This window comes from Capra hircus, chromosome 5 (assembly GCF_001704415.2).
Source record: "Capra hircus breed San Clemente chromosome 5, ASM170441v1, whole genome shotgun sequence".
In the NCBI taxonomy this organism is placed as follows: Eukaryota; Metazoa; Chordata; class Mammalia; order Artiodactyla; family Bovidae; genus Capra; species Capra hircus.
The window spans coordinates 35,822,196-35,848,286 of record NC_030812.1 but is presented as its reverse complement, the minus strand read 5'-3'; the positions used below and the strand labels follow the sequence as shown (position 1 = coordinate 35,848,286).

At 38.1% G+C, this 26,091-nt stretch overlaps 1 protein-coding gene across 2 annotated transcripts in view; it reads left to right on the top strand.

The window, feature by feature from the left end:
* The window catches only part of TMEM117 (transmembrane protein 117), a 590,052-nt gene that overhangs the window by 281,112 nt on the left and 282,849 nt on the right, over positions 1-26,091 (top strand). For both annotated transcript variants that reach the window (XM_018047901.1, XM_018047902.1), the window contains one exon: positions 15,172-15,271. In XM_018047901.1, the coding sequence (XP_017903390.1) occupies positions 15,172-15,271 (100 nt within the window). The remainder of the gene's footprint in view (positions 1-15,171; positions 15,272-26,091) is intronic.

The window sequence follows — 26,091 nt, the reverse complement described above, 5'->3', positions numbered from 1 at the left end:
CTGTTATCTCTTCTCCTACTTTGCAAGTTTATTCTTCTCTTCCTATACTGTCATATCATTTGAGTTTGGTGAGGAGAAGCACATCTTCTCACTCCACCAAGTTCACATGCAATCCTGCCTCTGAAGTACTGTTATGTATGGCACCAAAGAGCCTCCTGGAAAATAACACTGAAAAGGCAGTTAAAACAAAGATATCTTGCTTAAGGACAGTGGGAAAGTGTTGAAATGGAAGGAATTATATGAATAAATCATAACATATTTTATTCCTGTCCCCATGGATTTACACATGAATCCTAAGGTGAGAGAACATAACTGCAAATCATTGATACAGTAATTTCTCTGATGATTAGTGATGGTGAGCATTTTTTCATGTACCTATTAAGCAGTTGTATATCTTGTTTGGAAAAATGTCTATTTTAGTTTTCTGCCTATTTTTAATTGGTTGTTTGCTTTTTTGATATTGAGTTGGGTGAGCTACTTATATACTTTGGCTATTAGCCTCTTAATAGATGTATTATTTGCAAATATTTTATCCAACTTAATAGGTTATCTTTTCACTTTATCAGTGGTTTACTTTGCTGTGCAAAAACTTTAATTAGGTCTCATTTGTTTATTTTGCTTTTGTTTCTTTTGCTTTAGGAAATGAACTTAAAAAAATATTGCTGCAATATGTGTCAAAAAGTGTGTTCCCTGCATTCTCTGCTAGGAATTTAATGGCTTCTGTTCTGATATTTAGGTCTTTAATCCATTTTGAGTCCATTTTTGTGTATGGTGTGAGAAAAACGTTCTAATTTCATTATTCTACTTATTAAAGAGACTGGCTTTTCTTCATTGTATATTCCTGTTTCCTTTGTCATAGATTAACTGACCATAAGTGTGCATGGGTACTGTGAGTGCTAAGTTGCTCAGTTGTGTCCAACTCTTTGCAACCCCATGGACTGTAGCCTGCCGGGCTCCTCTGTCTATGGGATTCTCCGGGCATGAATACTGGAGTGGGTTGCCATTTCTTTCTCCAGGGGATCTTCCTGACCCAGGGATCAAACCAGCATCTCCGGTATCTCCTGCATTGGCAGGCAGGTTCTTTACCACTGGTGTCATCTAGGAAGCCCATTAATCATGTGTTGGGTTTATTTTTTAGCTCCTTTTATGTTGCTGTTGATCTGTCAATCTGTGTGTCAGTTTTTATGCCAGTACTCTGTTGTTTTGATTACTGTCATTCTTGTTCTTGTTGTTGTTTAGTCACTAAGTTGTGTCCAACTCTTTTATGACTCCCTGGCCTGTAGCCTACCAGGCTTCTTTGTCAAGGGGATTTCCCAGGCAAGGCTACTGGCTGCCATTTCCCTTTCCAGGGATCTTCCTGACCCAGGGATAGAACCTGTGTCTCCTGTATTGGCAGGAGGATTCTTTACCACTGAGCCACCAGGGATAGCTTTGTAGTATTGTCTGAAGTTAGGAAACATGATATCTCCAACTTTGTTCTTTCTTTCTCAATATAGTTTTGGCAATTTGGGGCACAGTTTGTGGTTCCACATAAATTTTAGGATTACTTGTTTTTGTTTTGTGAAAAATGTCATGGGTATTTTTATAGGGATTGCATTAAATCTGTAGATTGCTCTGGATAGTATGGACATTTTAACAATATTAATTCTTCCAACCCAAGAGCATGAGATAGCTTTCTGTTTCTTTTTATCATATTTTTATTCCCTTCATCAAAATTTTTATAATTTTCAGAGTATAGGTCTTTCACCTCATTTATTACTGGGTATATTATTCACTTTGATGTGATATAAAATGGGATTGTTTTCTTCCTTTCTATTTCTGATAGTTCCTTATTAGTGTATAGAAAAGCAATAGATTTCTATATATTAATCTTGTATCCCACAACTTTTCTGAATTCCTTTATTAGATCTAATAGTCTTTTTAGTTGCGTTTTTCAGGTCTTCTTGGAGAAGGAAATGGCAACCCACTCCAATATTCTTGCCTGGAGAATCCCATAGATGGAGGGGCCTGGTGGCTGCAGTCCATGGGGTCACAACGAGTCAGACACAACTGAGCGACTTCACTTTCACTCTTCACTTTCAGGTCTTCTATGTATATAGCATCATGTCATCTTCAAATAGTGATAGTTTTACTTCTTCCCTTCCAATCTGGAGACCTTTTATTTCTTTTTCCTGTCTTATTGCTGTGGCCAAAAAAGTCAATACTATGTTAAATAGAAGTGGTGAGAGTAGACCTCTTTGTCTTTTTCCTGATTTTAGAGGGTAGGTGAGTGAACTCTGGAAGTTGGTGATGGACAGGGAGACCTAGGGTGCTGCAGTTCATGGGGTCGCAAAGAGTCGGACATGACTGAGTGGCTGAACTGAACTTTCAGGTTTTCACCATTGAGTATGATGTTAGCTGTGGATTTGTCTTAAATAGATTTTGTTATGTTGAGATATGTTCCCTCTACCTCTACTTTGATGAGGATTTTTATCATGAATGTTGAATTTTGCCAAATGGTTTTTCTACATCTAGGTATATGGTCATTTAATTTATATCCTTCCTTTTGTTAATGTGATGCATGCATGCTCAGTTGCTTCAGTCATGTCCGATTCTTTGCGACCCTATGGACTGTAGTGCACTAGGCTCCTCTGTCCACGGGACTCTTCAGGCAAGAATACTGGAGTGGGTTGCCATGCCCTCCTCCAGGAGATCTTCCCAACCCAGAGACTGAACCCTTGTCTCCTGTATCTCCTACATTGCAGGCAGATTCTTTACCACCAAGCCACCAGGCAAGTCCTGTAAATGTGGTATATCACAGTATTTGATTTATGTTTATTGGACCACTCCTGTGTCTCTGGAATAAGTTGCACTTGATCATGGTGTATGAACCTTCTTACATATTTTTGAATTTGATTGCCAATATTTTGTTAACGATTTTTATCTATATTCATCAGATTTATTGGCTGGTAATTTTCTTATCTTTATTTTTTTATTTTTGGTAGTGCCTCCATCTGATTTTGGTATTAGGCCTTCTAGAATGAATTTGGGAATATTTCATGCTTTTCTGTTTTGGGGAATAGTTTGGGACGAATTGGTACTAGCTCTTTATATGTTTGGCAGAATTCTCCAGAAACTAAAATTTTGGTGGTGAGCATGCTGTAGTATACACAGAAATTGAAATATAAAGTTGTACTCATGAAACTTATATAATGTTATAAGCCAGTATTAATTAAAATAATAAATACTAAGCATTTCCCCATATTCTCTGTGGGTGTTTGATGCTTTAGGGTATCAGCAGCACTGTTGATATTAGGACGTGTTGGGATAGAACTAAGGTAATAATGTGGGTACATTGATGACTGATCTCAGAATTGGGGAAGGTGGCATAGGCACAATGACAGAATTACAGTGTACTTTTGGGGCTTGACACATACACTAACAACATAAATAGTTGCAATAACAACTTTAGTGGACATCAGTACAAGAGAGGATATCTTTGGTACCATTTTTGACATCTGTATCAACTGGAATAAAGTTGCTAAGAGTACTAGTTCTAAAAGCACAAATGAAACTCTGTGAAATATCTTTGAATTCTTTGGGAGAAAATTGGATGGACTTGAAATGTTCACAAGTGGGTGAAAGTGTGGCCTTATTTCCTTTTCTTGTTACCATAGGCTGGGGTGGTATAACCTGTGAAGCAAACACTGTAAAAATCAGAGAATGAAATTCCTTATTATTAAATCAAAAGAAGCTATATAATTAGTGAAATTGCAGAGCAAATTTATAGAGCAATAAGATTGATCTCACTTTTAATTTGAAGCACATTTGATAATAATTGGGCATTCATAATTAGCTGAAGAGATGCCCCATGGGTGAGCCTGACTCTTAGACAGAGGGTCCAGGCCCAGAGATGTTTGAGGGCAGAAGTGTGTGCTAGTTGACACATCAGTAGGGTTTAACATCTGGAAAATACTTAAGAGTCCTATATTTGCTACCCTCAATCACCCATACTATTGGCAAACTCAGTTCTAGACTCCTCTCCCAAGCTTCTGTGAAGCTTTCTCAGCTCTGTAGTCTTTATGATGTCTACTTAAGCCTATCTTTTCCTTACCTTCTCCTGACACTTTGTAGGAGACTTGTGAAAGTCTTTGATCTGTCAGAGATGCAGCCTCTCCTCTAAGCTACACTTAATCTGTCTTTGTTTAGTCTTTTGTCAACATGTTTTATTTAAAAATCAAGCTCCCTTTACATTAGCAGTCTAAGGGATGTAACCTCTTATCTACTTCTTATCTGTTAAATGCACAGATACTCCCTGTCACTCAGTTGACACCCTCTCATTGTGTGTCCTGCATCTCAATGGAGACACATTCAACATATTGATTTTAACTAAAATATGTATATACATTATTTTTAACTGTGGAGAAGAATCTTATTTTAAACTTTAGCACATTTAGAAAATGTGTATATGTAAATAGTACATTGACATTTAAACAAAGCTCCCTTCATTGTCTGAAGCAGCATCATAAAGAGTGGGCACAATATATTTATCCTTGTTCTTTTTAGGAGTCTGAAAACTAACCTAAGTCTATCAGCCAAACTGACGATCCTTTTCCTGCAGCACATTTAGTGGCATTCCTTTCTAGAAGGAAAAAAAAAAAAAAGTAATGTTAAAACTGAACAAAGTATTCAAAACCGCATTTTTAAGCTCTAAATTTTTTACTTGGAGAATAGTTAAGGGCTTCCAGTTGGCGCAGCGGTGAAAAATTCACCTGTCAGTGCAGGAGATGCAGGAATCGTGAGTTTGATCCCTGGGTCAAGAAGATCCCCTGGAGTAGGAAATGGCAACCCACTCCAGTATTCTAGCTTGGGAAACCCCATGAACAGTATGGAAAAGCAAAAAATATGACAGCAGTATATGAGCCGACCAGGTCAGAAGGTGTCTAATATGCTACTGGAGAATAGTAGAGGGCAATTACTAACAGTTCCAGAAAGAATGAAACTGCTGGGTCAAGCAGAAATAATGTGCAAGTGCCTGGTGGTGAAAGTAAAGTCCGATGATAAAAGAACAATGTTGCATAGGAGCCTGGAATCTTAGGTACATGAATCAAGGTAAATTGCACATGGTCAAGCAGGAGACATTAGGAATGAACATCAGCATTTTAGGAATCATTGAAATAAAATGGATAGGAATGGGTGAATTTAATTCAGATGACCATTATATCTACTACTGTAGACAAGAATCCCTTAAAAGAGATGGAGTAGCCCTCTTCTACAAAGCAGAAAGAGTAGAAAGCTGAGTGCCGAAGAATTAATGCTTCTGAAATGTGGAGTTGGAGAAGACTCTTGAGAGTCCCTTGGACTGCTTGGAGATCAAATCAGTCAATTGTAAAGGAAATCAGTCGTGAGTATTCATTAGAAGGACTGATGCTGAAGCTGAAACTTCAGTACTTTGGCCACCTGATGCAAAGAACTGACTTATTGGAAAAGACCCTGACGCTGGGAAAGATTGAAGTCAGGAGGAGAAGAGAATGACAGAGAATGTGATGGTTGGATGGCATCACCAACTTGATGGAAATGAGTTTGAGCAAAGAATAGCAAGAAGAGATAAGAAAGCCTTCTTCAGCGATCAATGCAAAGAAATAGAGGAAAAAAACAGAATGGGAAAGACTAGAGATCTCTTCAAGAAAATTAGAGATATCAAGGGAACATTTCATGCAAAGATGGGCTCAATAAAGGACAGAAATGGTATGGACCTAACAGAAGGAGAAGATATTAAGAATAGATGGCAAGAATACACAGAAGAACTGTACAAAAAGGATCTTCACGACCTGGATAATCACGATGGTGTGATCACTCATCTAGAACCAGACATCTTGGAATGTGAAGTCAAGTGGGCCTTAGAAAGCATCACTACGAACAAAGCTAGTGGAGGTGATGGAATTCCAGTTGAGCTATTTCAAATCCTGAAAGATGATGCTGTGAAAGTGCTGCACTCAATATGCCAGCAAATTTGGAAAACTCAGCAGTGGCCACAGGACTGGAAAAGGTCAGTTTTCATTCCAATCCCAAAGAAAGGCAATGCCAAAGAATGTTCAAACTACCGCACAATTGCACTCATCTCACATGCTAGTAAAGTAATTGCTCAAAATTCTCCAAGCCAGGCCTCAGCAATACGTGAACCGTGAACTTCCTGATGTTCAAGCTGGTTTTAGAAAAGGCAGAGGAACCAGAGATCAAATTGCCAATATCCGCTGGATCATCGAAAAAGCAAGAGAGTTCCAGAAAAACATCTATTTCTGCTTTATTGACTATGCCAAAGCCTTTGACTGTGTGCATCACAATAAACTATGGAAAATTCTGAAAGAGATGGGAAGACCAGACCACCTAACCTGCCTCTTGAGAAATCTGTATGCAGGCCAGGAAGCAACAGTTAGAACTGGACATGAAACAACAGATTGGTTCCAAATAGGAAAAGGAGTACGTCAAGGCTGTATATTGTCACCCTGCTTATTCAACTTCTATGCAGAGTACATCATGAGAAATGCTGGGCTGGAAGAAGCACAAGCTGGAATCAAGATTGCCAGGAGAAATATCAATAACCTCAGATATGCAGATGACACCATCCTTATGGCAGAAAGTGAAGACGAATTAAAAAGCCTCTTGATGAAAGTAAAAGAGGAGAGCGAAAAAGTTGGCTTAAAGCTCAACGTTCAGAAAATGAAGATCATGGCATCCAGTCCCATCACTCCATGGGAAATAGATGGAGAAACAGTGGAAACAGTGTCAGACTGTATTTTTGGGCTCCGAAGTCACTGCAGATGGTGATTTCAGCCATAAAATTAAAAGACACTTACTCCTTGGAAGAAAAGTTATGACCAACCTAGATAGCATATTCAAAAGCAGAGACATTACTTTGCCGACTAAGGTCCGTCTAGTCAAGGCTATGGTTTTCCCTGTGGTCATGAATGGATGTGAGAGTTGGACTGTGAAGAAGGCTGAGCACCAAAGAATTGATCCTTTTGAACTGTGGTGTTGGAAAAGACTCTTGAGAGTCCCTTGGACTGCAAGGAGATCCAACCAGTCCATTCTGAAGGAGATCAGCCCTGGGATTTCTTTGGAAGGAATGAAACTACTGGCTGAAACTCCAGTACTTTGGCCACCTCATGCAAAGAGTTGACTCATTGGAAAAGACTTTGATGCTGGGAGGGATTAGGGGCAGGAGGAGAAGGGGACAACAGAGGATAAGATGGCTGGATGGCATCACTGACTCAGTCGACGTGAGTCTGAGTGAACTCCGGGAGTTGGTGATGGACAGGGTGGCCTGGCGTGCTGCGATTCATGGGGTCTCAAAGAGTCGGACATGACTGAGTGACTGAACTGAACTGAACTGAAGCTCTAGGAGTTGGTGATAGACAGGGAAGCCTTGCAGACTGCTGTCCATGGGGTTTCAAAGGGTCGGACTCGACTGAGTGACTGAACTGAACTGAACTGAGCCCTCATAGTCAACAGAAGAGTCTAAAATGCAGTATTTTGGTACAGTTTCAAAAACAACAGAATGATCTTGGTTAATTTCCTAGGCAAACCATTGAACATCCTAGTAATACAAGTCTATGCCCCAACCACTGAAGCCAAAGAATCTGAAGTTGACTGGTTCTATGAAGACCTTCAAGACCTTCTAGAACTAACACCAGAAAAAAAGATGTCATTTTCATCATAGTGAATTGGAATGCAAAAGTAGGAAATCAGGATATGCAGAATAACAATGGAGGTGACGAATAGATTCAAGTTTGGCCTTGAATTACAAAATGAAGCAGGGTAAAGGCTAACAGAATTTTGTCAAGAGAATAGGCTTGTCATAGAAAACATCCTCTTCCAATAACACAAGAGATGACTCTACACATGGACATTACCAGATAGTCAATTCCAAAATCAGATTGATTATGTTCTTTGCAGCTGAAGATGGAGAAGCTCTATACAGTCAGCAAAAACAAGACTGGAAGCTGACTGTGGCTCATATTATGAGCTCTTTATTGCAAAACTCAGGCTTCATTTGAAAGTAGAGAAAACCACTAGGCCATTCAGGTATGACCTAAATCAAATCCCTTATGATTATACAGTTGAGGTTGTTAGTTGCTCAGTTGTGTCCTACTCTTTGCGACCCCATGGACTATAGCCTACCAGGCTCCTCTGTCTGTGGAATTCTCCAGGGAAGAATAGTGGAGTGGGCTGCCATTTCCTTCTTCAGGGGATCTTCCCGACTCCAAGATTGAGCCCATGTCTCCTGCATTGCAGGCAGATTATACAGTGGAGGTGATTAATAGATTCAAGTGATTAGATCTTATAGACAGAATTCCTAAAGAACTATGGTTGGAAGTTCATAACATTGCACAGGAGATGCTGACCAAAACCATCCCCAAGAATAAGAAATCCAAGAAAGCAAAGTAGTTGCCTGAGGAGGCTTTACAAATAGCTGAGGAAAGAAGAGAATCAAAAGGTAAGGGAGAAAAAGAACGATATCCTAACTGAATACAGAGTTCTATAGAATAGCAGAGAGAGAGAAAATGGCCTTCTTAAATGAACAGTGCAAAGAAATAGAGAAAATAGTCAATGCTATGGTTTTTCTAATAGTCACATATGGCTGTGAGAGTTGGAGGCTAGGTGCCAAAGAATTAATGCTTTTGAACTGTGCCAGAGAAGACTGTTGAGAATCTCTTAGACTTCAAGGAGATCAAATCAGTCAATCCTAAAGAAAATCAACCCTGAATATTCGTTGGCAGAACTGATGCTCCCTGATGCTGGGAAAGATTGAAGTCGAAAGTAGAAGGGAGCAGCAGAGAATGAATTGATTGGATAGCATCACCAACTTAATCGACATGAATTTGAGCAAACTCTGGGAAGACAGAGGAGCCTGGCATGCTGCAGTCCATGGTGTCACAAGGAGCTACTGAACAACAAGAACAACTCTCAGAGGATAGAACATTGTCACCAGTAATTACTGGGCTTTTCTTCATTCAACCTCCTGGAAAGAGATTTCCTCTTTCTCTCTTTGAGTCTTGATTCTAAATTACCAGGAAAGGGAAAAAATAGGATATCAGCAAATTTGGTTATGCCAGTATGTGGGTGCCTGCTAGGTCACATCAGTCACGTCTGACTCTGTGTGACCCTGTGCACTGCAGCCTGACAGGCTTCTCTTCCATGGAATTCGCGAGGCAAGGATACTCCTTCTAACAATTGTCTGCAACAGTTGTCACCTTCCAGTGAATTTTGCTCTGTAGCTTCATACCCTAGGTCTTTCCTGGAAAGTTCACACACATGTATTGACCTCCTTCTAAGTTTTTCAATAGTCAAGAAGTAGACATTTTGAGAAGAAATACTAAAATGTGGTTATTTGGATAATAGTTGAACAAGTGACTGAATTAAAGACTTTTAATCATTTCATTACAAAAAATTAAGAAAGGCTAATCTAATAATATGTTTAATTTCCGGCATTTTATGTCGACAGATTTTCACCCCAAGCCTTAAGACCACTTAGAGATTTTGCTTGAGGTTCATTGTGTTTAATACAGGTCTGTACTCATGTTAAGTCAACTCCTTATCCATGATTTACTTGTTTGTGATGCCCCCAATCTTGTTTATGTTGCCCAAACGTGGCTGAAAGAGACAGCTGTGACATTATGAATCCAGCTGGCCACAGATGGATCTTCAGTGAAGCATGAATCCATTTTGGGTTGGTGATCTATCTTTACTGCCTCTTGTTAAACTTTCAGAGATTCAGCTCCTAAATCACCTGGCATGACTGAATCCACTTACGTGTAAGTAATAGACTGAAGTAAGCTGGAACCTTTGTTGCTTGTGCTCAAGACTCTCACCTCTAGGGCCAATTCTTCATATTATCATTTTGTTGACTAGTTAGTCCATGTTAGAATCTGTTTAGTTTATGGCCATTTAACACATAAGTTTCATTAGGTGCAATAAGCTTAGTAGCTCATGTTTTGAGGTTACGATGACTATGAGCCTTTCCAAGATTTTGTTGATGTTTTCACATTTATGTTATGGATTTGACAGTTAAACTTGAAATCTCAAGGAGGGGGGAATGAAGTTATAGCCTGAAAAGTAATTCTTTTAGAATTTTTAGAGAAAATATCAATGATGAATGTTTACCTGCAAGGCTGATAAGAGTGCAGGCTTTTTTAGATCTATGCGCGGATAACCAGTTAAAGCACAAAGCAAAACAAAGATGTATGAATAGTTGAAATAATTAGCTAAAACTGAACAAAACTGAAACTTAACAATGGCTCCTAGCAAATAAAATTTAATTTTGAATCAGTATCCAAAAACTCTTGAGTGTATAAGCTCCATAACCACTTTTTCAGAGTCCACTGTGATATTCAAACTGGCCAGAATTGCTAATATAAATATATGCACACTGTGTCCTTTACAACCTGAGTAGGAAATAGTGCTAAATGTTAATAGATATGCAAATGAGTGAACTCATTGTTGAAAGTTTTTATGGCAGGTCTGCCTATTTGTAATTCTTCTTTACATTTGTCCAGAGCAGCAACATTTAGAATAACTGCTAAATTTTTTGATACAATATGCTCTTTTTAAAAAAGAAGCTTCTCTCATGGCTCAGTGGTGAAGAAGCTGCCTGCAATGCAGGAGACACAGGCGACGCAGGTTCCGTCCCTGGCCAGGAAGATCCCCTGGAGAAGGAAGTGGCAATTCACTCCAGTATTCTTGCCTAGGAAATCCCATGGACAGAGGAACCTGGAGATTTTTAAAATTTTGTATCAGGCATTAGCTGATTTATAGTACTGTTTCAGGAGTACAACAAAGTGATTCAGTTATACATACATCATTTCCTTTTCAAATTATTTTTCCATTTAGGTTATTACAGATTTTTGAGCAGAATTCCCTGTGCTGTACAGTAGGTCCTTGTTGTTTATCTGGTTTAGATATAGTAGTGTGTATATGTCAATTCTAAATTCCCGATTTATCCCTCCCTGCCTGCTTTTTATCCTTGGTAACCATAAATTTGTTTTTACATGTGTGACTCTACTTCTGTTTTGTAAATAAGTTCATTTGTATCAGTTTTTCTTTTAGATTCTGTATATAAGCCATATCCTATGATATTTTTCTTTGTCTGACTTTACTTAATGCAATAACCTCCAGGTCCTTCCATGTTGCTGCAAATGACATTATTTCATTCTTTTAAATGAGCAGTATTCTGCTGTATAATATGTACCACATTGTTTTTATCCATTCATTTGTCAATGGACATTTAGGTTGCTTCCGTATCTTGGCTATTGTCAACAGCACTGCGATGAATATTGGGGGGCATATATCCTTTCAAACCATGTTTTTCTCCAGATATATGCCTAGGAGTGGGATTGCTGCATTATATGGTAACTATATTTTTAGCCTTTTAGGGAAACTCCATATTGTTCTCCATAGTGGCTGTACCAATTTACACTCCCACTGAAGTGTAGGAAGATTTTTTCCCATACTCTCTTTATCATTTATTGTTTGTAGACTTTTTGATGATGGCTGGTGTGAGATGATATCTCTAGGTAGTTTTGAGTTTCATTTCTCTAATATTATGATTAGTGATGATGAGCACCTTTTCTTGCGCCTGTTTGTCATCTGTATGTCTCCTTTGGAGAAATGTCTAGAATAAGTAATAAATTTTAAATATCACTCTTTACTTTTAAATATATTAACTAATTTATTCTTAAATAAATTCTCTCTGCTATGTCCTCTGCTTTATCATGGCATTCAGTACTCACCATGTGCCCACAGCCACAGAGGAGGGACATTCTCCTGTTTTGTGCTGATGTATCTTTCTACATGAATATAGGATAGTTATTCTGCCATCAAGGATATATAAATGTAGTTGGAGAAGTGAAGTAAACATAGAAAACAATTTGAAAACATGTAAAAATTTTTCATGTCAATCTTATTTTATTGCTATTTCTAGGGTTTAATATATATTGGTTTACCTGTGTAGTGAAAGTGAAGTCGCTCAGTCATGTCCGACTCTTTGTGACCCCATGGATGGTAGCTTACCAGGCCCCGTGATCCATGGGATTTTCCAGGCAAGAATACTGGAGTGGGCTGCATCAATAAATCTGAATAACTTGGGTCACTTTGTTAATTCATAAATTAAGCAGATGTTTACTGATTACTTACCACTGGTAGGCAGTGCTCTAGGCTCTGGGGTATCAACAGTGGAAAGAATAGATAAAAATGACTTGCAGTCGTCCTGGAACTTATGGAATAGTTTTAGCTATTGTTTACTCTCTTGGTTTTCAGGATCTTGATAGGGTCTTGTTTCTTGACATCCTAGTAACTTTTGATTGAATGATGGATTTTATAAATAAAAATAGATGATATTTTATTCTTCCTGAAAAGGTTCACTTTTTCCTCTGTTAAGTGCGAAGAATAGAAGCTGATCACCTTAATTCAGTCATGAAATGGACTAGAAAAGGGGTTGATTTACAGTTTCAACAAGAACCCATATATCACAGGTTTTCTTTAGTCTTCATTACCCTAGTATATCCTGGGCTATACTCTCAGAATTTTCTGAACTATGATAGTTTCCTCAGCATGAAGTAGCCAGACCTCTGCTATACTTTACAGAGACTTCCTCCCATCCAAGTCCTAATGAGGCCCAACCCTGCATAGCTTCTGAGATCAGACAAGATGGGGTGCGTTCAGGATGGTGTGGCCGTAGACTATAAAGACTTTCTGCTTAGTCTATCAGCTTTCCTTGTGCACAAGTTCATAATTTGGCAAAAGTCTTGAAAGGAAAACTGGCTGTGTCTCTTACTCTCTTCTGAGCATCTCCTTTCTCACAAGAATCTTGATTCCTTAAATTTCAAACATTGCCTCTTTAACCTACTGAGACTGTTCTCTGCCAGGGCAAAATCCAGGTTCTCATCTTCTTGCCTTGCATGTGGAATCAGCTAATGTCCCCAGAGAAAATACAGTTAACTTTCCCATAAAGCTCACCAATCTGGTATCTTGGTTTTTCTTCTCTTCATTGCTTCATCAGCTCTTAGATGACTTTAAGCAGATTTGAGGAGTTATTTTTATATATATATATTTTTTTAATTTTAGGGTTTTTCTGCTGGATCATTGGTCGGTTGCATGCTTACCATCTCATCCTTGTTTTCAGATACTGAAATAGAAGAATCATGCCTTCTCTTATATACATCTATACAACCACAAAGAATGTAGCCAGGAATTTCTATCCTAGCCCAATGTATTCTGGAATTAATTGGCAGAGTGAACAGGTAGAGATGTAACATTGAACAAAATCTTCAAAGTAGGTGTCATTGAAAAAGCTGGACAATTGAAAGAGCTACTATGCTATAGTACCCTGAGTCCAGTGACCAGGAGCTGCTTAGATGCGTGAACTCAGTATAAGTGGGAATCCAAGACCTGATGGTAGCTCTAGGGAGCTGTAGCTTCTGGATGCTTCTCGTGGCTTCTTATTATGAATTATCCCCACAGGAAGTAATCCTTCCTTGTCATTGTCTTATTAAAATACTTGGGAACAGAGATATTCTTTGTGCTTTTTATATCTCTACTAACAGTTGTAGGAAGAAGGTATAGCACAGTAGTTAAGTGCATGGATTTGGGAGTCAATCAAATTTATATTCAAATCTTGTCTATTTATTGGATGCTTAAACTTGAGAAAGTTGCAAAAACTCTCTAAAGCCTTAATTCCACATCTGTGAAATGGGAATAGCAATACATTTCATTGTTCTGATATGAAAATTGATGAGGACTGTGTTTTTAAAATGCTAATAACAATCTTTAGCACATTGCTAGCATGCAGTTTTTGGTAGCTAAATTTTTTTGGTGGGGGGGGGGGACTATTATGGAAACACGTGGAATAAGCCCAGAATTTTGAGATGAGACCTTAAGATATTTACATAGCCCCTCCAAAGTAAGTAGATGAAGCACATGGAAAAAGTTGTTAAGAATTATAAGTTTGTTTTTGTTGTTAAAAAACTATTTAAATATCTGTGTAAATATCTGTGTGTTTAAATGTCAGATAAAAAAACTATCTGAAATAACTCTAGAAAAAATAACTGAATTGGAAGCAGTTTAACTCTCAATGACTTCAAAAATGTGCTTCTTCATAGTTTCAATAGATAACTAACAAATATTTATCTACTGCATATTGTTTTAAGGTTAATCTAATGGGCACTCTAAGTTGTATAGGTATTATCATGTTTAAGAAAAGGAACAAAATTTAAAGTAAAAGAAAACTGAGTAAAAAAAAGTACTTAGAATTAAAAAATATGTACAGAGAAATTTGGTTCCTAGGTACCATTCATTAGTTAGGTGGTATTGATTGGGCAGGGTAAGTAATATTTTTGAATCTCAGTTTTCTTAGTGAAATTACAAATGGGAAAAATGATAGTTCGGATTTTCTTGACTATCAAATGAGAAAATGAAAATGCTTAATAAGCAATAAGCATGATCTTATTACTTGTTTTTAGTAGTCGGGTGTGCCTTTGAACCTTTCTTTGAGCTCTGAGGAAAATAAACTTGTGTTTAATAGCAAGCAAACAATAACTAGCTACGCCAAGTGATGAAGTGGAATCTGGCCATTGCTATTAAATAATAATTTAAGTCACATGTATTTGAGTACAATTTTACATTGCTTCCCTATGCGGAAATTTTTCCCAAGTCTTGACTTTCTTCTGAACATTATTCAGATATGACATTATACTTAAAACTTACTCCTAGCATCTTTTCAATAGTTCTGACTTTGAGAAGACAGAACTGGAAGAAAGTAAGCTCTTCTCTTCCTTTCTGGTTACTCTAATTCAGGAATTGTTTCTGCTGTCCTCATACTTAAGTGAGCATGGAATGATGCCTTTGCTGAGTATTTCTGTTTGATTTTCCAAAAGCTGTTGTCAGTCCTGCAGCTCAAAAATGAAAGGCACATGGTAATTGGTGTAGCCACAGTCAGTTTTCAAATCTATTTGGAACTGACCCAGACACCCTCAGAGCTCCTCCTAGCCTTTCAGATTTATAAACGCATCTGGTGAGACAAAAGCAAGAAAGTTTGTTAAAAGGGGGAAAATTCCCTTTTGAATGTTGCTGAACCAGAAGGCTTTGACTGTATGGTTGTCTGAGTCTGGACAATGTCTTGTGTGTTTGTTTCCACAGAGCATATATCATTACAGACTATATGGGCATCCGAAATGAAAGTTTCATGAAATTAGCTGCAGTAGGGACCTGGATGGGGGACTTTGTCACAGCTTGGATGGTAAGAAATTTTAACTTCACCCATTTCAAATGTCAGATGGAAGACATGCTCATAATGTTATACACACTATTTTTCTTTTTAAATCAATCGCCTCATGAATTATTTTATTTCATGTTATATTTCAAAAAACATTCCAAAGTGAAAAAAGAAGGATCTTGTTTTCATGGTTAGCATTATTGCACTTTTGCAAAGCCCTCAAACATGAGAAAGTCTCATTTGTTTCACCAAATTAAAACAGTCATTTCAGTAACAGGCTTGTTAGATAATCCAAGTCCAGTTATCCCTAAATTTCCAAGCAGTAAGTCACTGGAAATGCTGAGCTCTAATTGTTGGTCTTCCTGTCAGCCCAGCTCCTTTTTGACATAGCAGTGCTATTTATTTTGTTACATCATTCCTCTGTCCTCCCAAGGGTTAAAGATACAGTTTTATTTTTCTCAACCAATGTGAATTGGATTTTATTCAGTACACACTATTTTTCATGGTTTAGGACAGAAGTTACTTCTCTTGCAAGGGGAACAAATTCATGAGAAAGAGAAATCTAGAGATTATATGCAATATCTGTTTACCTCAGGAAAAAGCATCAATACAATTATAATACTAATGATGACTGTCTACTGAGATATATTTGTATATGTAAAGTACATTTATGTGTGTATATATGTATATGTATAGATATGTATGTGTGTGGGACATACACATTCATCAAATTAATGGAAAACTCTTCTGGGAAATTTTAAATAATTTTATAAGGATTATTTGCTTGTTTTTGACATGTACACTTTTAAGGTAAGAAATACTGTTTGGGCTGTCTGATAAGACACATGAAGTATCTTTAAGGACTTTAAAAATGGTTTTCTGCATTTCTTTTCCTAGTTGAACCTACTAACTGAATGGTAACTAAGGAGGTCTGAGAGTTATCTGTTTTAGTCTCTTTCGTGCCTTATCAGTCTTTGTGTCTGCAGCAATTAGACAAACCATGTTTCATGCTGGGCTCATCTGCCAGGAGAGTAATTTCTGTATTTAAACACTGAGTTAATTAAAGACACTATGTCGTTTAAAGGCTCTGGGTCCTATAGGTTTATGAGAGTCTCAGAATGCAAAGAGCGTTGTTACTGTTTAGTTGCTAAGTCTTGTCTTTGCGACTCCATGGACTGTAGCCCACCAGGCTCCTCTGTCCATGGAATTCTCCAGGTAAGAATACTGGAATGGGTTGCCATTTCCTTCTCCAGAGATCTTCCTGATCCAAGGGTCGAACCTGTGTCTCTTGCTTGACAGGTGGACTCTACCACTGAGCCATCTGGGCTTATAAAAATGGAACACTTTAGCATTCGCTGACACCTTTCATAAGTGTAGTTAATCCTAATTAGCTTTATTCAAATTCATTCACTTAAAAATGAGAGGACCTACCAAGAGAAAGATGATGCCCAAATTAAACACAACTTGGCAGGGACATGCCCTATAGACGTGCTCCTGACACTGCAGGGCGATTGTCACAACTGTTACTGCCATTTCTGTTAATAGCTTTGTTTCTTACCTGAAACAGGTGTTTTCAGGGTACAGGAAGCAGTTATTTCTTAATAGCTACTACTGTCATCATTTTGCAAGTGACCATAAAAGAGTTTGCCTAGCCTGTTTTTGAAACTCCTCCCTCCTCTATTTAATTTTAGAATGTTATCAGAACCCATTACCAGATGCTTTCCATTTTATTATTTTTAAAATTGAAATTTGAAAATGTTATTTGTTTGTAATCACTAGAAATAGGAATGAGCATAAGCTAGACATTAAGACCAGGCAGCCTCATCTGTTTCCACTGGGAAAACCGTTTAAAAGGAAAGATCAACTTTAAACTCCTAATTTCCTTAAATTCTGAGCTGATGCCTTCTGGAAATTTTTGCATTTATTGCGAACTATGATTTTGACTCATTTTATGATGACTACTTAATAAAATGCAAAAGAGAACTGGATCAATTCAGAAATTTGGATTCTCTAATCTTGCCACCTATGGTTTGACCTTCCACAAATAATATACAATCCTTTGAGCCTTAGTTTGCACGTGTCTTAAAAAGGATTAATAGTTCCGATTGGTGCTCCTGGGTTTTTTGTGAAGATTAAATGTGTGGTCCTGGGACCAGACTTAAAATGCTGATGTGTAAGGGAGATATAAGTGCTTTATTGTTATTGTTCATGTTTCTGAACCCCCATTGTCTTGACTGGTCCCAGTCCCTTGAAGTAATGCAAAGGAAGGTCATCGATCCAAACTTTAGGCTTTGGAGACTTTATATCCCTCCTCTGAAGCTCCAGGAGCATAAGAATCCCACCTTATCTCAGACCTGGGGTCCAGGCACTTGAGATTTTCTACCTATTGCCCAGGGTACATTTCCTTTTCACGGAAGTGTGCACTGACCCTTCTCAAAGGCAGGGAGAAGCAACAGAATAATGAAACATAAGGTCTGCTTTGAAGTTTGCGGGCTCAAGTCAGCCATTTGATACAGAAACCACTTCCTTTTCCGTGATGACACCGTTATTTATTTGTGACCCAATTCCACCCAACTTCTCCTCAGACTTTCCCACAAAATAGTGTTTCCTAGGCCATATAGGGGTTTCCCAGGTGGTACAGTGGTAAAGAACCTACCAGCAATGTAGGAGACGTAGGTTTGATCTCTGGGTCAGGGAGATCCCCTGGAGAAGGAAATGGCTACCTGCTCCAGTATTTTTGCCTGGAAAATCCCATGGACAGAGGAATCTGGCAGTCTGCAGTCCCTGGGGCCACAAAGAGTCAGACACAACTGAGCAACTGAGCGCACACACACATACACAGGCTGTATATATAGCTCTGCCTGTATTGACTGGTTATGTTATTTTTATAATTAAGCTGTTTTTCTTTTGAACCATAAGGTCGGTGCAATGTCTGGGCAGCACTGAGAGGCAAACGCAGGGTATGACTCTGCCCTTTAACCCTTCCTGATTGGATTTTTACCATGCAGTCTCCTGCCCTACTCTTGTGGTTTAAGGGAATACCAATAATTCCACAGTTCAATCTGTAGTCTTTCTCTCTATCATCCAGATTATCGTCAGAGTTTCTCTTAAATTTAGTACTTTAATTTCTTCTATTTCTACTAGCTAACCTTATAACTTTTTACCTTTTCCTATACTGTAGATTAAGACTGGATTGGGAGTCAAGAAAACTGTGCTACAGGTTTAAGCCAGCAAACCTTCTGAAGTCTCTCATCTCTTCCTTTCTGTAAAATGAGGAAGGATCAAAATCCCTTTCTGCTTATGTTATCTGAAAAACTGACCTTTTCCCGTTAGTCACAGGGACAGAGATGGGGGAAAAAAAAAGTTTTCTCTTGATTTGAAAGTTCAGTCACACAGAGAGGATTCCCAGAGCACATCATTTCTATTCCCATTTCTATTCACTGACTAGGCAGTACGTTTCCATATAAATATTTATATGTCTACATATGTGTGCATTGATAACATTTAAAAAAATAATAGTTTTCCTCTTGAGAGGAGCCTAGGGAAGCTTTGACCTTCATTTGTCCAAAGAATTCTCATCATGAAATGAATATCAATGATGAAGGTGACTTGTGGAAAAGCAAGTGATTATTTACATTTCTGATAAAAGTATGCCTTTCAATATATTTTAAAAATAGAGAATTTTTCTCCGGTGGAAATAATTCAGAAGTTTCCCTTGGTTTTAAAAGGCACATCAGAACTGATGTAATCCACAGGTGAGGCCAGTATGAACCAATCTGGCAAAAAACTTTGGCCCTCACACTACTAAGTGTCAGGCTCTGCTCGGTTCAGTTCTCTGGCAGTCCTGGCCATTCCGGACTCCGTTGTATGCCTTGGGCAGAGGGCCATGTGTCAGGGTTAAAGTTGCTATTTTTTTTTAATAGATTAAAAAAAAATTAGGATAAGAGAAATATATAAAATGACCAGTTATTTAATTCAGCATTGAGCTGGCCCTTTTACTGTGTTGCAGAGACACAAAAGCAAAAACATGGGTGTAGGCACCATGGCCATGTATCCCCATATTTGCCCACACTCTGTGCCATTAAGCAAGGAGTTGAGGAGGGTCAGACAGTCCCACAGCACATGGCTTCAGCTTGACCACCCCTCCCTTTGAAAGACAGAGGTCACAGCTCTGCTGAGCTATTAAGTGACAGGGGATTTTTGAAGACATGGTGATGACACCTGCTTCTGTCCCTCACCAGAAGAAAAATTACTTGCTGTCTATCTATCCCTATCCTATCTCTATCCTCATCCTTTTCCTCAGCCCCTGGTTCCTCCTGCTCTGGTGACTTTGTTTTACAGCAGTAGGTGGTACATGGCTCACAATAGTGATAGGGACATCACATTCTAGGTTTGAAGCCCATGGCTGTGGGGAGGTGCTTGTGTGTGTGCTGTCGCTTCAGTCGTGTCCGACTCTTTGTGACCATGTGGACTACGGACTATAGCCCTCCAGGCGCCTCTGTCTATGGGATTTCCCAGACAAGAATATTGGAGTGGATTGCTATTTCTTTCTCCAGGGGATCTTCCTGACCTAGGGATCGAACCCAAGTCTCTTTTGTCTCCTACATTGGCAGATAGGGTTTTACCACTAGTAGAGAGGTGAAGAAGGATAAAAATAAAGTGAAGACAGTTCTGATGGTAAACACTAATGCCATGATAAAGCACCCTACATCATAAGACCACATACTGTGTATACAGGCATTAAAAAAGTGCTCAAGAAATATTTATTGTGGGAATAAATAGATATATTGTAAGAACACATAGCCGTAACTTCTTTATCTTCTGTTCTTGTTCAGTTTTGTCACTTTGTGTTATAAAATGGGCATTCTAAAGTATTGTCAAGGTTGGAGGGATGGGAGCTGTACTGTTTGGGACACTTTTGTATACCAGCTCCCTTCCTGCCTTCCGACAATAAGTCTGTGCACTTCCTCCTGCTGAGCCTGTGTCCATAATCAGGAGGACATGAGCTAGGAGACACCCTTGAATGGAAGTAATCAATTGTTTTTAAAATTCCCATTAGAGCATAGTTGATTTACCAGATTGTGGTAGGTATAGGTGTACAGCAAAGTGCATGTTATACATATATCACTCATTTTTAAAATTCTATTTCCATATAGGCCATCATCTATTTTATATATAGTGGTCTGTATATGTCAACCCCAATCTCCTAATTTCCACCCCCCACCCCGCCCCTTATCCCCTTGGTTTGTTTTCTACATCTGTAGCTCTATCTCTGTTTTATAGATAAGTTCATTTGTATCTTTTTTTAGATTCCACATGTAAGCGATGTCATCAAATTTGTCTTTCTGTAACTCACTTCACTCAGTATGGCATATATATATATATTCTTTTAAAGATTATTTTGTGTTATTTTGCATTATAAGTTATTACAAGATATTGATTGTAGCTCATTGTGCTATATAGTAGGGCCTTGTTAGCTATCTCTTTTATAGAGTATGTGCTTAGTTGATCAGTTGTGTCTGACTCTTTGGCAGCCCTATGAGAATCCTCTATCTGTGAAATTTTCCAGACAAGAATCCTGGAGTGGGTTGCCATTTCCTCCTCCAGCGGATCTTACCAACCCAGGGATTGAACCAGCATCACTTAGGTTTCCTGTATTAGCAAATGGGTTCTTTTGCACTAGCACCACCTGGGAAGCCCCCAGTAGGAGTATGTTAATCCCAGACTCTTCGTTTATCCCTCACCCTTTGCCCCTTTGGTAACTATAGGTTTGTTTTCAGTGTCTTTGAGTCTCTCTGTTTTGTAAATAAGTTCAAGTGTATCATTCTCCTGAATGGTGATGTACCTTTTATACAATACACAGTCTTTGGCAATATAAAGATTGAGCTTCTCAGATCCCACCAGAAGGTTTCTTGAGTGGTCATTATTGATTTCAGGGGCATGGTTCTGCTCCTGGGGGCAATGGAAGAAAACTAGGTTGAGATAAATCCCTTCAACCACTTAAGCAGAGAGTTTTTACTGTACTATATAAGACAGAAAATTGGTTAAACCTCAGTGGACAGAGGCAGAAATAATTAAAGAATGGTACATACTTGAAAATAATTTATACTTTTGGGTTAGTATTTATTTACAAATCTAGAACAGAATAGAGATGAGAAATACCTTTGCAGCATTCAAGAGTAAACTATTCTTTCTAGCTTATTATTTTTTAATATAAATTTATTTATTTTAATTGGAGGCTAATTGCTTTACAATATTGTATTGGTTTTGACATACATTGACATGAATCCACCATGGGTATACACGTGTTCTCCATCCTGAACCCCCCTCCCACATCCTTCCCCATACCATCCCTTCTTTCTAGCTTAAACATAGAAAATATGAAATAAATTTTGTAATTATGAATACATACCTGAAACTTGGTGAGTTTTTCTATTGTCCCATGTTTATTGCATGCTTAATAAGGAAAGGGTGTGATTGTTTATACTTTTTTCATTTCACCAAATTAGTTATAGTTTATTTAGTTCAAATTTTTGTTACATACACATCATTATTTTAAGGACTGTTCTGCAAATGGTAAGTTTGTGTGTGAATACTAACCTAGAATATAACCAACATCACATCTAGCTAGTTACCTTTTTGAAATTGAGTTTATTAATTCATATCATGATCAATGCCAGTTTTCTAATTATTTCTTTACACTGATATTTCAAAATGACAGAATAAAGAGTATAATTGAATTGATTTAATATCTAAAACTAAGTAGCATTAATAGATTTACTGAACTATCATAATAAAAGAATTTAAACCATGAAACACTGAATAGAGGGACCATAGTCTGCAAAATCATTGAACAAGTATATATGAAAACTGAAGGAAAAATCAGAAACCTGCATGCAGATTTAGAAGCAGCAGAACTGGACATGGAAAAACAGACTGGCTCAAGATTGGGAAAAGGGTATGTCAAGGCTGTATATTGTCACCTTGGTTATTTAACTTATATGCAAAATGCTGGGCTGGATGAATCACAAGCTGGAATCAAGATTGTGGAGAGAAATATAAACAACCTCAGATATGCAAATAATACCACTTAAATGATAGAAAGTGAAGAGGAACCAAAGAGCCTCTTGATGAGGGCTAAAGAGTGAAAAAGCTGGCTTAAAATTCAGCATCCAAGAACTAAGATCATGGCATCCAGCCCCATCACTTCATGGCAAATGTATGGGGAAAAATGTAAACAGTGGCAGATTTTATTTTCTTGGGCTCCAAAATCACTGTGGATGATAACTGCAGCCATGAAATTAAAAGACACTTGCTCCTTGGGAGAAAAGCTATGGCAAACCTCAGTTCAGTTCAGTTCAGTCGCTCAGTCGTGTCCGACTCTTTGTGACCCCATGAATTGCAGCACACCAGGCCTCCCTGTCCGTCACCAACTCCCGGAGTACATTCAGACTCACGTCCATCAAGTCAGTGATGCCATCCAGCCATCTCATCCTCTGTCGTCCCCTTCTCCTGACCCCAATCCCTCCCAGCATCAGAGTCTTTTCCAGTGAGTCAGCTCTTCACATGAGGTGGCCAAAGTACTGGAGTTTCAGCTTCACCATCATTCCTTCCAAAGAACACCCAGGACTGATCTTTAGAATGGACTGGTTGGATCTCCTTGCAGTCCAAGGGACTCTCAAGAGTCTTCTCCAACACCACAGTTCAAAAGCATCAGTTCTTCAGCACTCAGCTTTCTTCAAAGTCCAACTCTCACATCCATACATGACCACTGGAAAAACCATAGCCTTGACTAGACGGACCTTTGTTGGCAAAGTAATGTCTCTGCTTTTCAATATGCTATCTAGGTTAGTCATAACTTTCCTTCCAAGGAGTAAGTGTCTTTTAATTTCATGGCTGCAGTCACCATCTTCAGTGATTTTGGAGCCCCAAAAAATAAAGTCTGACACTGTTTCCACTGTTTCCCCATCTATTTCCTACGAAGTGATGGGACCAGATGCCATGATCTTAGTTTTCTGAATGTTGAGCTTTAAGCCAACTTTTTCACTCTCCTCTTTTACTTTCGTCAAGAGCCTTTTTAGTTCCTCTTCACTTTCTGCCATAAGGGTGGTGTCATCTGCATATCTGAGGTTATTGATATTTCTCCCGGCAATCTTGATTCCAGCTTGCGCTTCTTCCAGCCCAGTGTTTCGCATGATGTACTCTGCATAGAAGTTAAATAAGCAGGGTGACAATATACAGCCTTGATGTACGTACTCCTTTTCCTATTTGGAACCAGTCTATTGTTCCATGTCCAGTTCTCACTGTTGCTTCCTGACCTAGACAATGTATTAAAAAGTAGAGACATCACATTTTTGACAAAGATCTGTATAGTCAAAGCTCTGGTTTTTCCAGTAGACATGTACAAATTCGAGAGTTGAACCATAAAGAAGGCTGAGTACCAAAGAATTGATGCTTTGAATTGTAGTGCTGGAGAAGACTCTTGAGAGTCCCTTGGGCAGCAAGGAGATCAAACCAGTCAACCCTAAAGGAAATCAGCCCTGAATATTCATTGGAAGGACTAATGCTGAACCTGAAACTCCAGTACTTTGGCCATCTCATGGGAAGAACTGACTCACTGGAAAGGACCTTGATGCTGTGGAAGATTGAGGGCAGGAGAAGAAGGGTGTGACAGAGGACGAGATGGTTGAATGGCACAACTGACTCAATGGAGACATATAGCAGAGACAATGGATATGAATTTGAGCAAACTCCCAGAGATAGTGAAGGGCAGTGAAGCCTGGTGTGCTGCAGTCCATGGGGTTGCAGAAAGTCAGACATGGCTTAGTGACTGAACAACTGTTGGAGCTGGACCCAAGAACCCAGTGTTACTCTGATATTTTCCTCTTTTGCTCTCTCTGCCTGTTCACTGAAGCTATTTCATGACTGTAGGCTACTCCATGCTTGGTAAATTTACATTGCTTTTCATTATTTTATACAGTGAAATAGGAAACTGGATCAATCCTTTAAATAAATAATATGCTCTCTTTCTATGAAGATTCTCTCTAAAGTGAGATACCACAGTGAAGTGTATGCCAGTGGATTTGGAAGCACATTGAGGAAATGCTCTTCAGGGAAATCTGTAAGGAGATGAGAGAAGCAAGGGACAGATGGGGAAGGAGGTGAGCAAAGATGTGGTCATAGTCTCAGGTAGTCTGTCCTTGACTTGAACCACTGGGAAGGTTCTGTGTTCCTGGGGATTGGAGTATACCAGTAGGTGACGGGGACGTGGGTATGACACACCATTGACTATAACACAGAAAACCCAAGAACGTTATACTGAATGGCACCCACAACTGTCAAAAAACATTGTCAGTTCATTTGATTATTTGATTGAAATGAGAAATCTAAGGGAGGAAATATTTTTTATATTTCCGTTTTATTCTCTGGAAAATTTAGAGGGAACCAAATATGGTCATTTTGACTTTGCATGTATAAATATTTTAATGTATCTATAAATATTTTAGCATTGTGTTTCATGTCCCTTCAAAATAATAAGTTCTTACTAAAAAATTAATAAGACTGGAGAGTCTAACCTCCTATTTTCTGATAGCATCACAAATGGTGATCAAGCGTCTTTTGCTTTTTAGGGTTCTTGTATTTTTAAAGTACTAACAGAATATGATGTAAAAAAAAAGGATTTCTGAGTAAAATAGATTGTAGTATAGAATATAGATATTTAAGAATAGAGACACAAAGTCCGTCTCTGCTGTAACTCTCCTAACCTCAATATCTAACAGAAATTCCATAGTATGTTATACTATGTATGTACTTTATATTTATTTATTAAAAATGTGTGGAATATATTATTCTAAGCATAAAAAGGGTACCAGGAAAGTGCATTGGATTGAGCTACATTAAGATGTGAAAGGTACTATGGACATCCCTTATAGAGAGACACTCCCACTAGAGGCAGGAGATGCTCACATTCATCTTTTCCATCCCTAGCTTAGTTGCAGCATCTTTTCATGATACTATACTTCTATTACTTGGTTTGTACTTCCACAAGGCAGGTGTCCTTTTTGTCTACACATTTGTTGTGATTTTTCTAACTCAATATTCCACACTTTTTAGATCACTATTTATCAATCATTTGCCTGAGGTTTAAATAAAAGCTAGGAGATGCTGATATTTTTGCCTCTGAAAGTCCATTATATAGTGAAATGAATGCTGGTTATTAATATTAGCTCAGAACCCTCAAAAAAGAAGCTATGTGCTTCTTTATGTAGTAATTTTGAAAGTAGTTGGATTACTTATCTTTTACATTTTTTTTTGTTAGTTTAGTGCCTTTCCTGTAGGTCAAGCACTATTTTGTGTATGTGTGTGTAAAATTTCAGTTAGCTTTCAATGCTTTCAACTACTTTACTATCCTGTCAAGTGAAATACTTTTCTTGAGGGTATTTAATCATAAACATTAACAAGACATGGAATATAGCTTTTGTTGGTTTGATACTTTTTTCTGCCAGTGCGTGAATAAAATTTGTTTAATTTAGTCATTAGTTGGAAGAGGGGAGTGTGTATCTTTTTAGGTACTAAGTGATAGTACATCACATCTTAGCCAAGCTAATCCTTTTATTTTTTTTTAATTTTTATTTTTACTTTATTTTACTTTACAATACTGTATTGGTTTTGCCATACATTGACATGAATCCACCACGAGTGTACAAGCTAACCCTTTTAAACTTTAGAAAACTCAGACATTATTCCTGTTCCCTTTTAACAAATATAGGTGTTTGAAAGCATGTTATTTCTGAGGCTGGAAGAAAGTAGAATAATAGTTTTATGTGATAGTTTTAAGATAGATA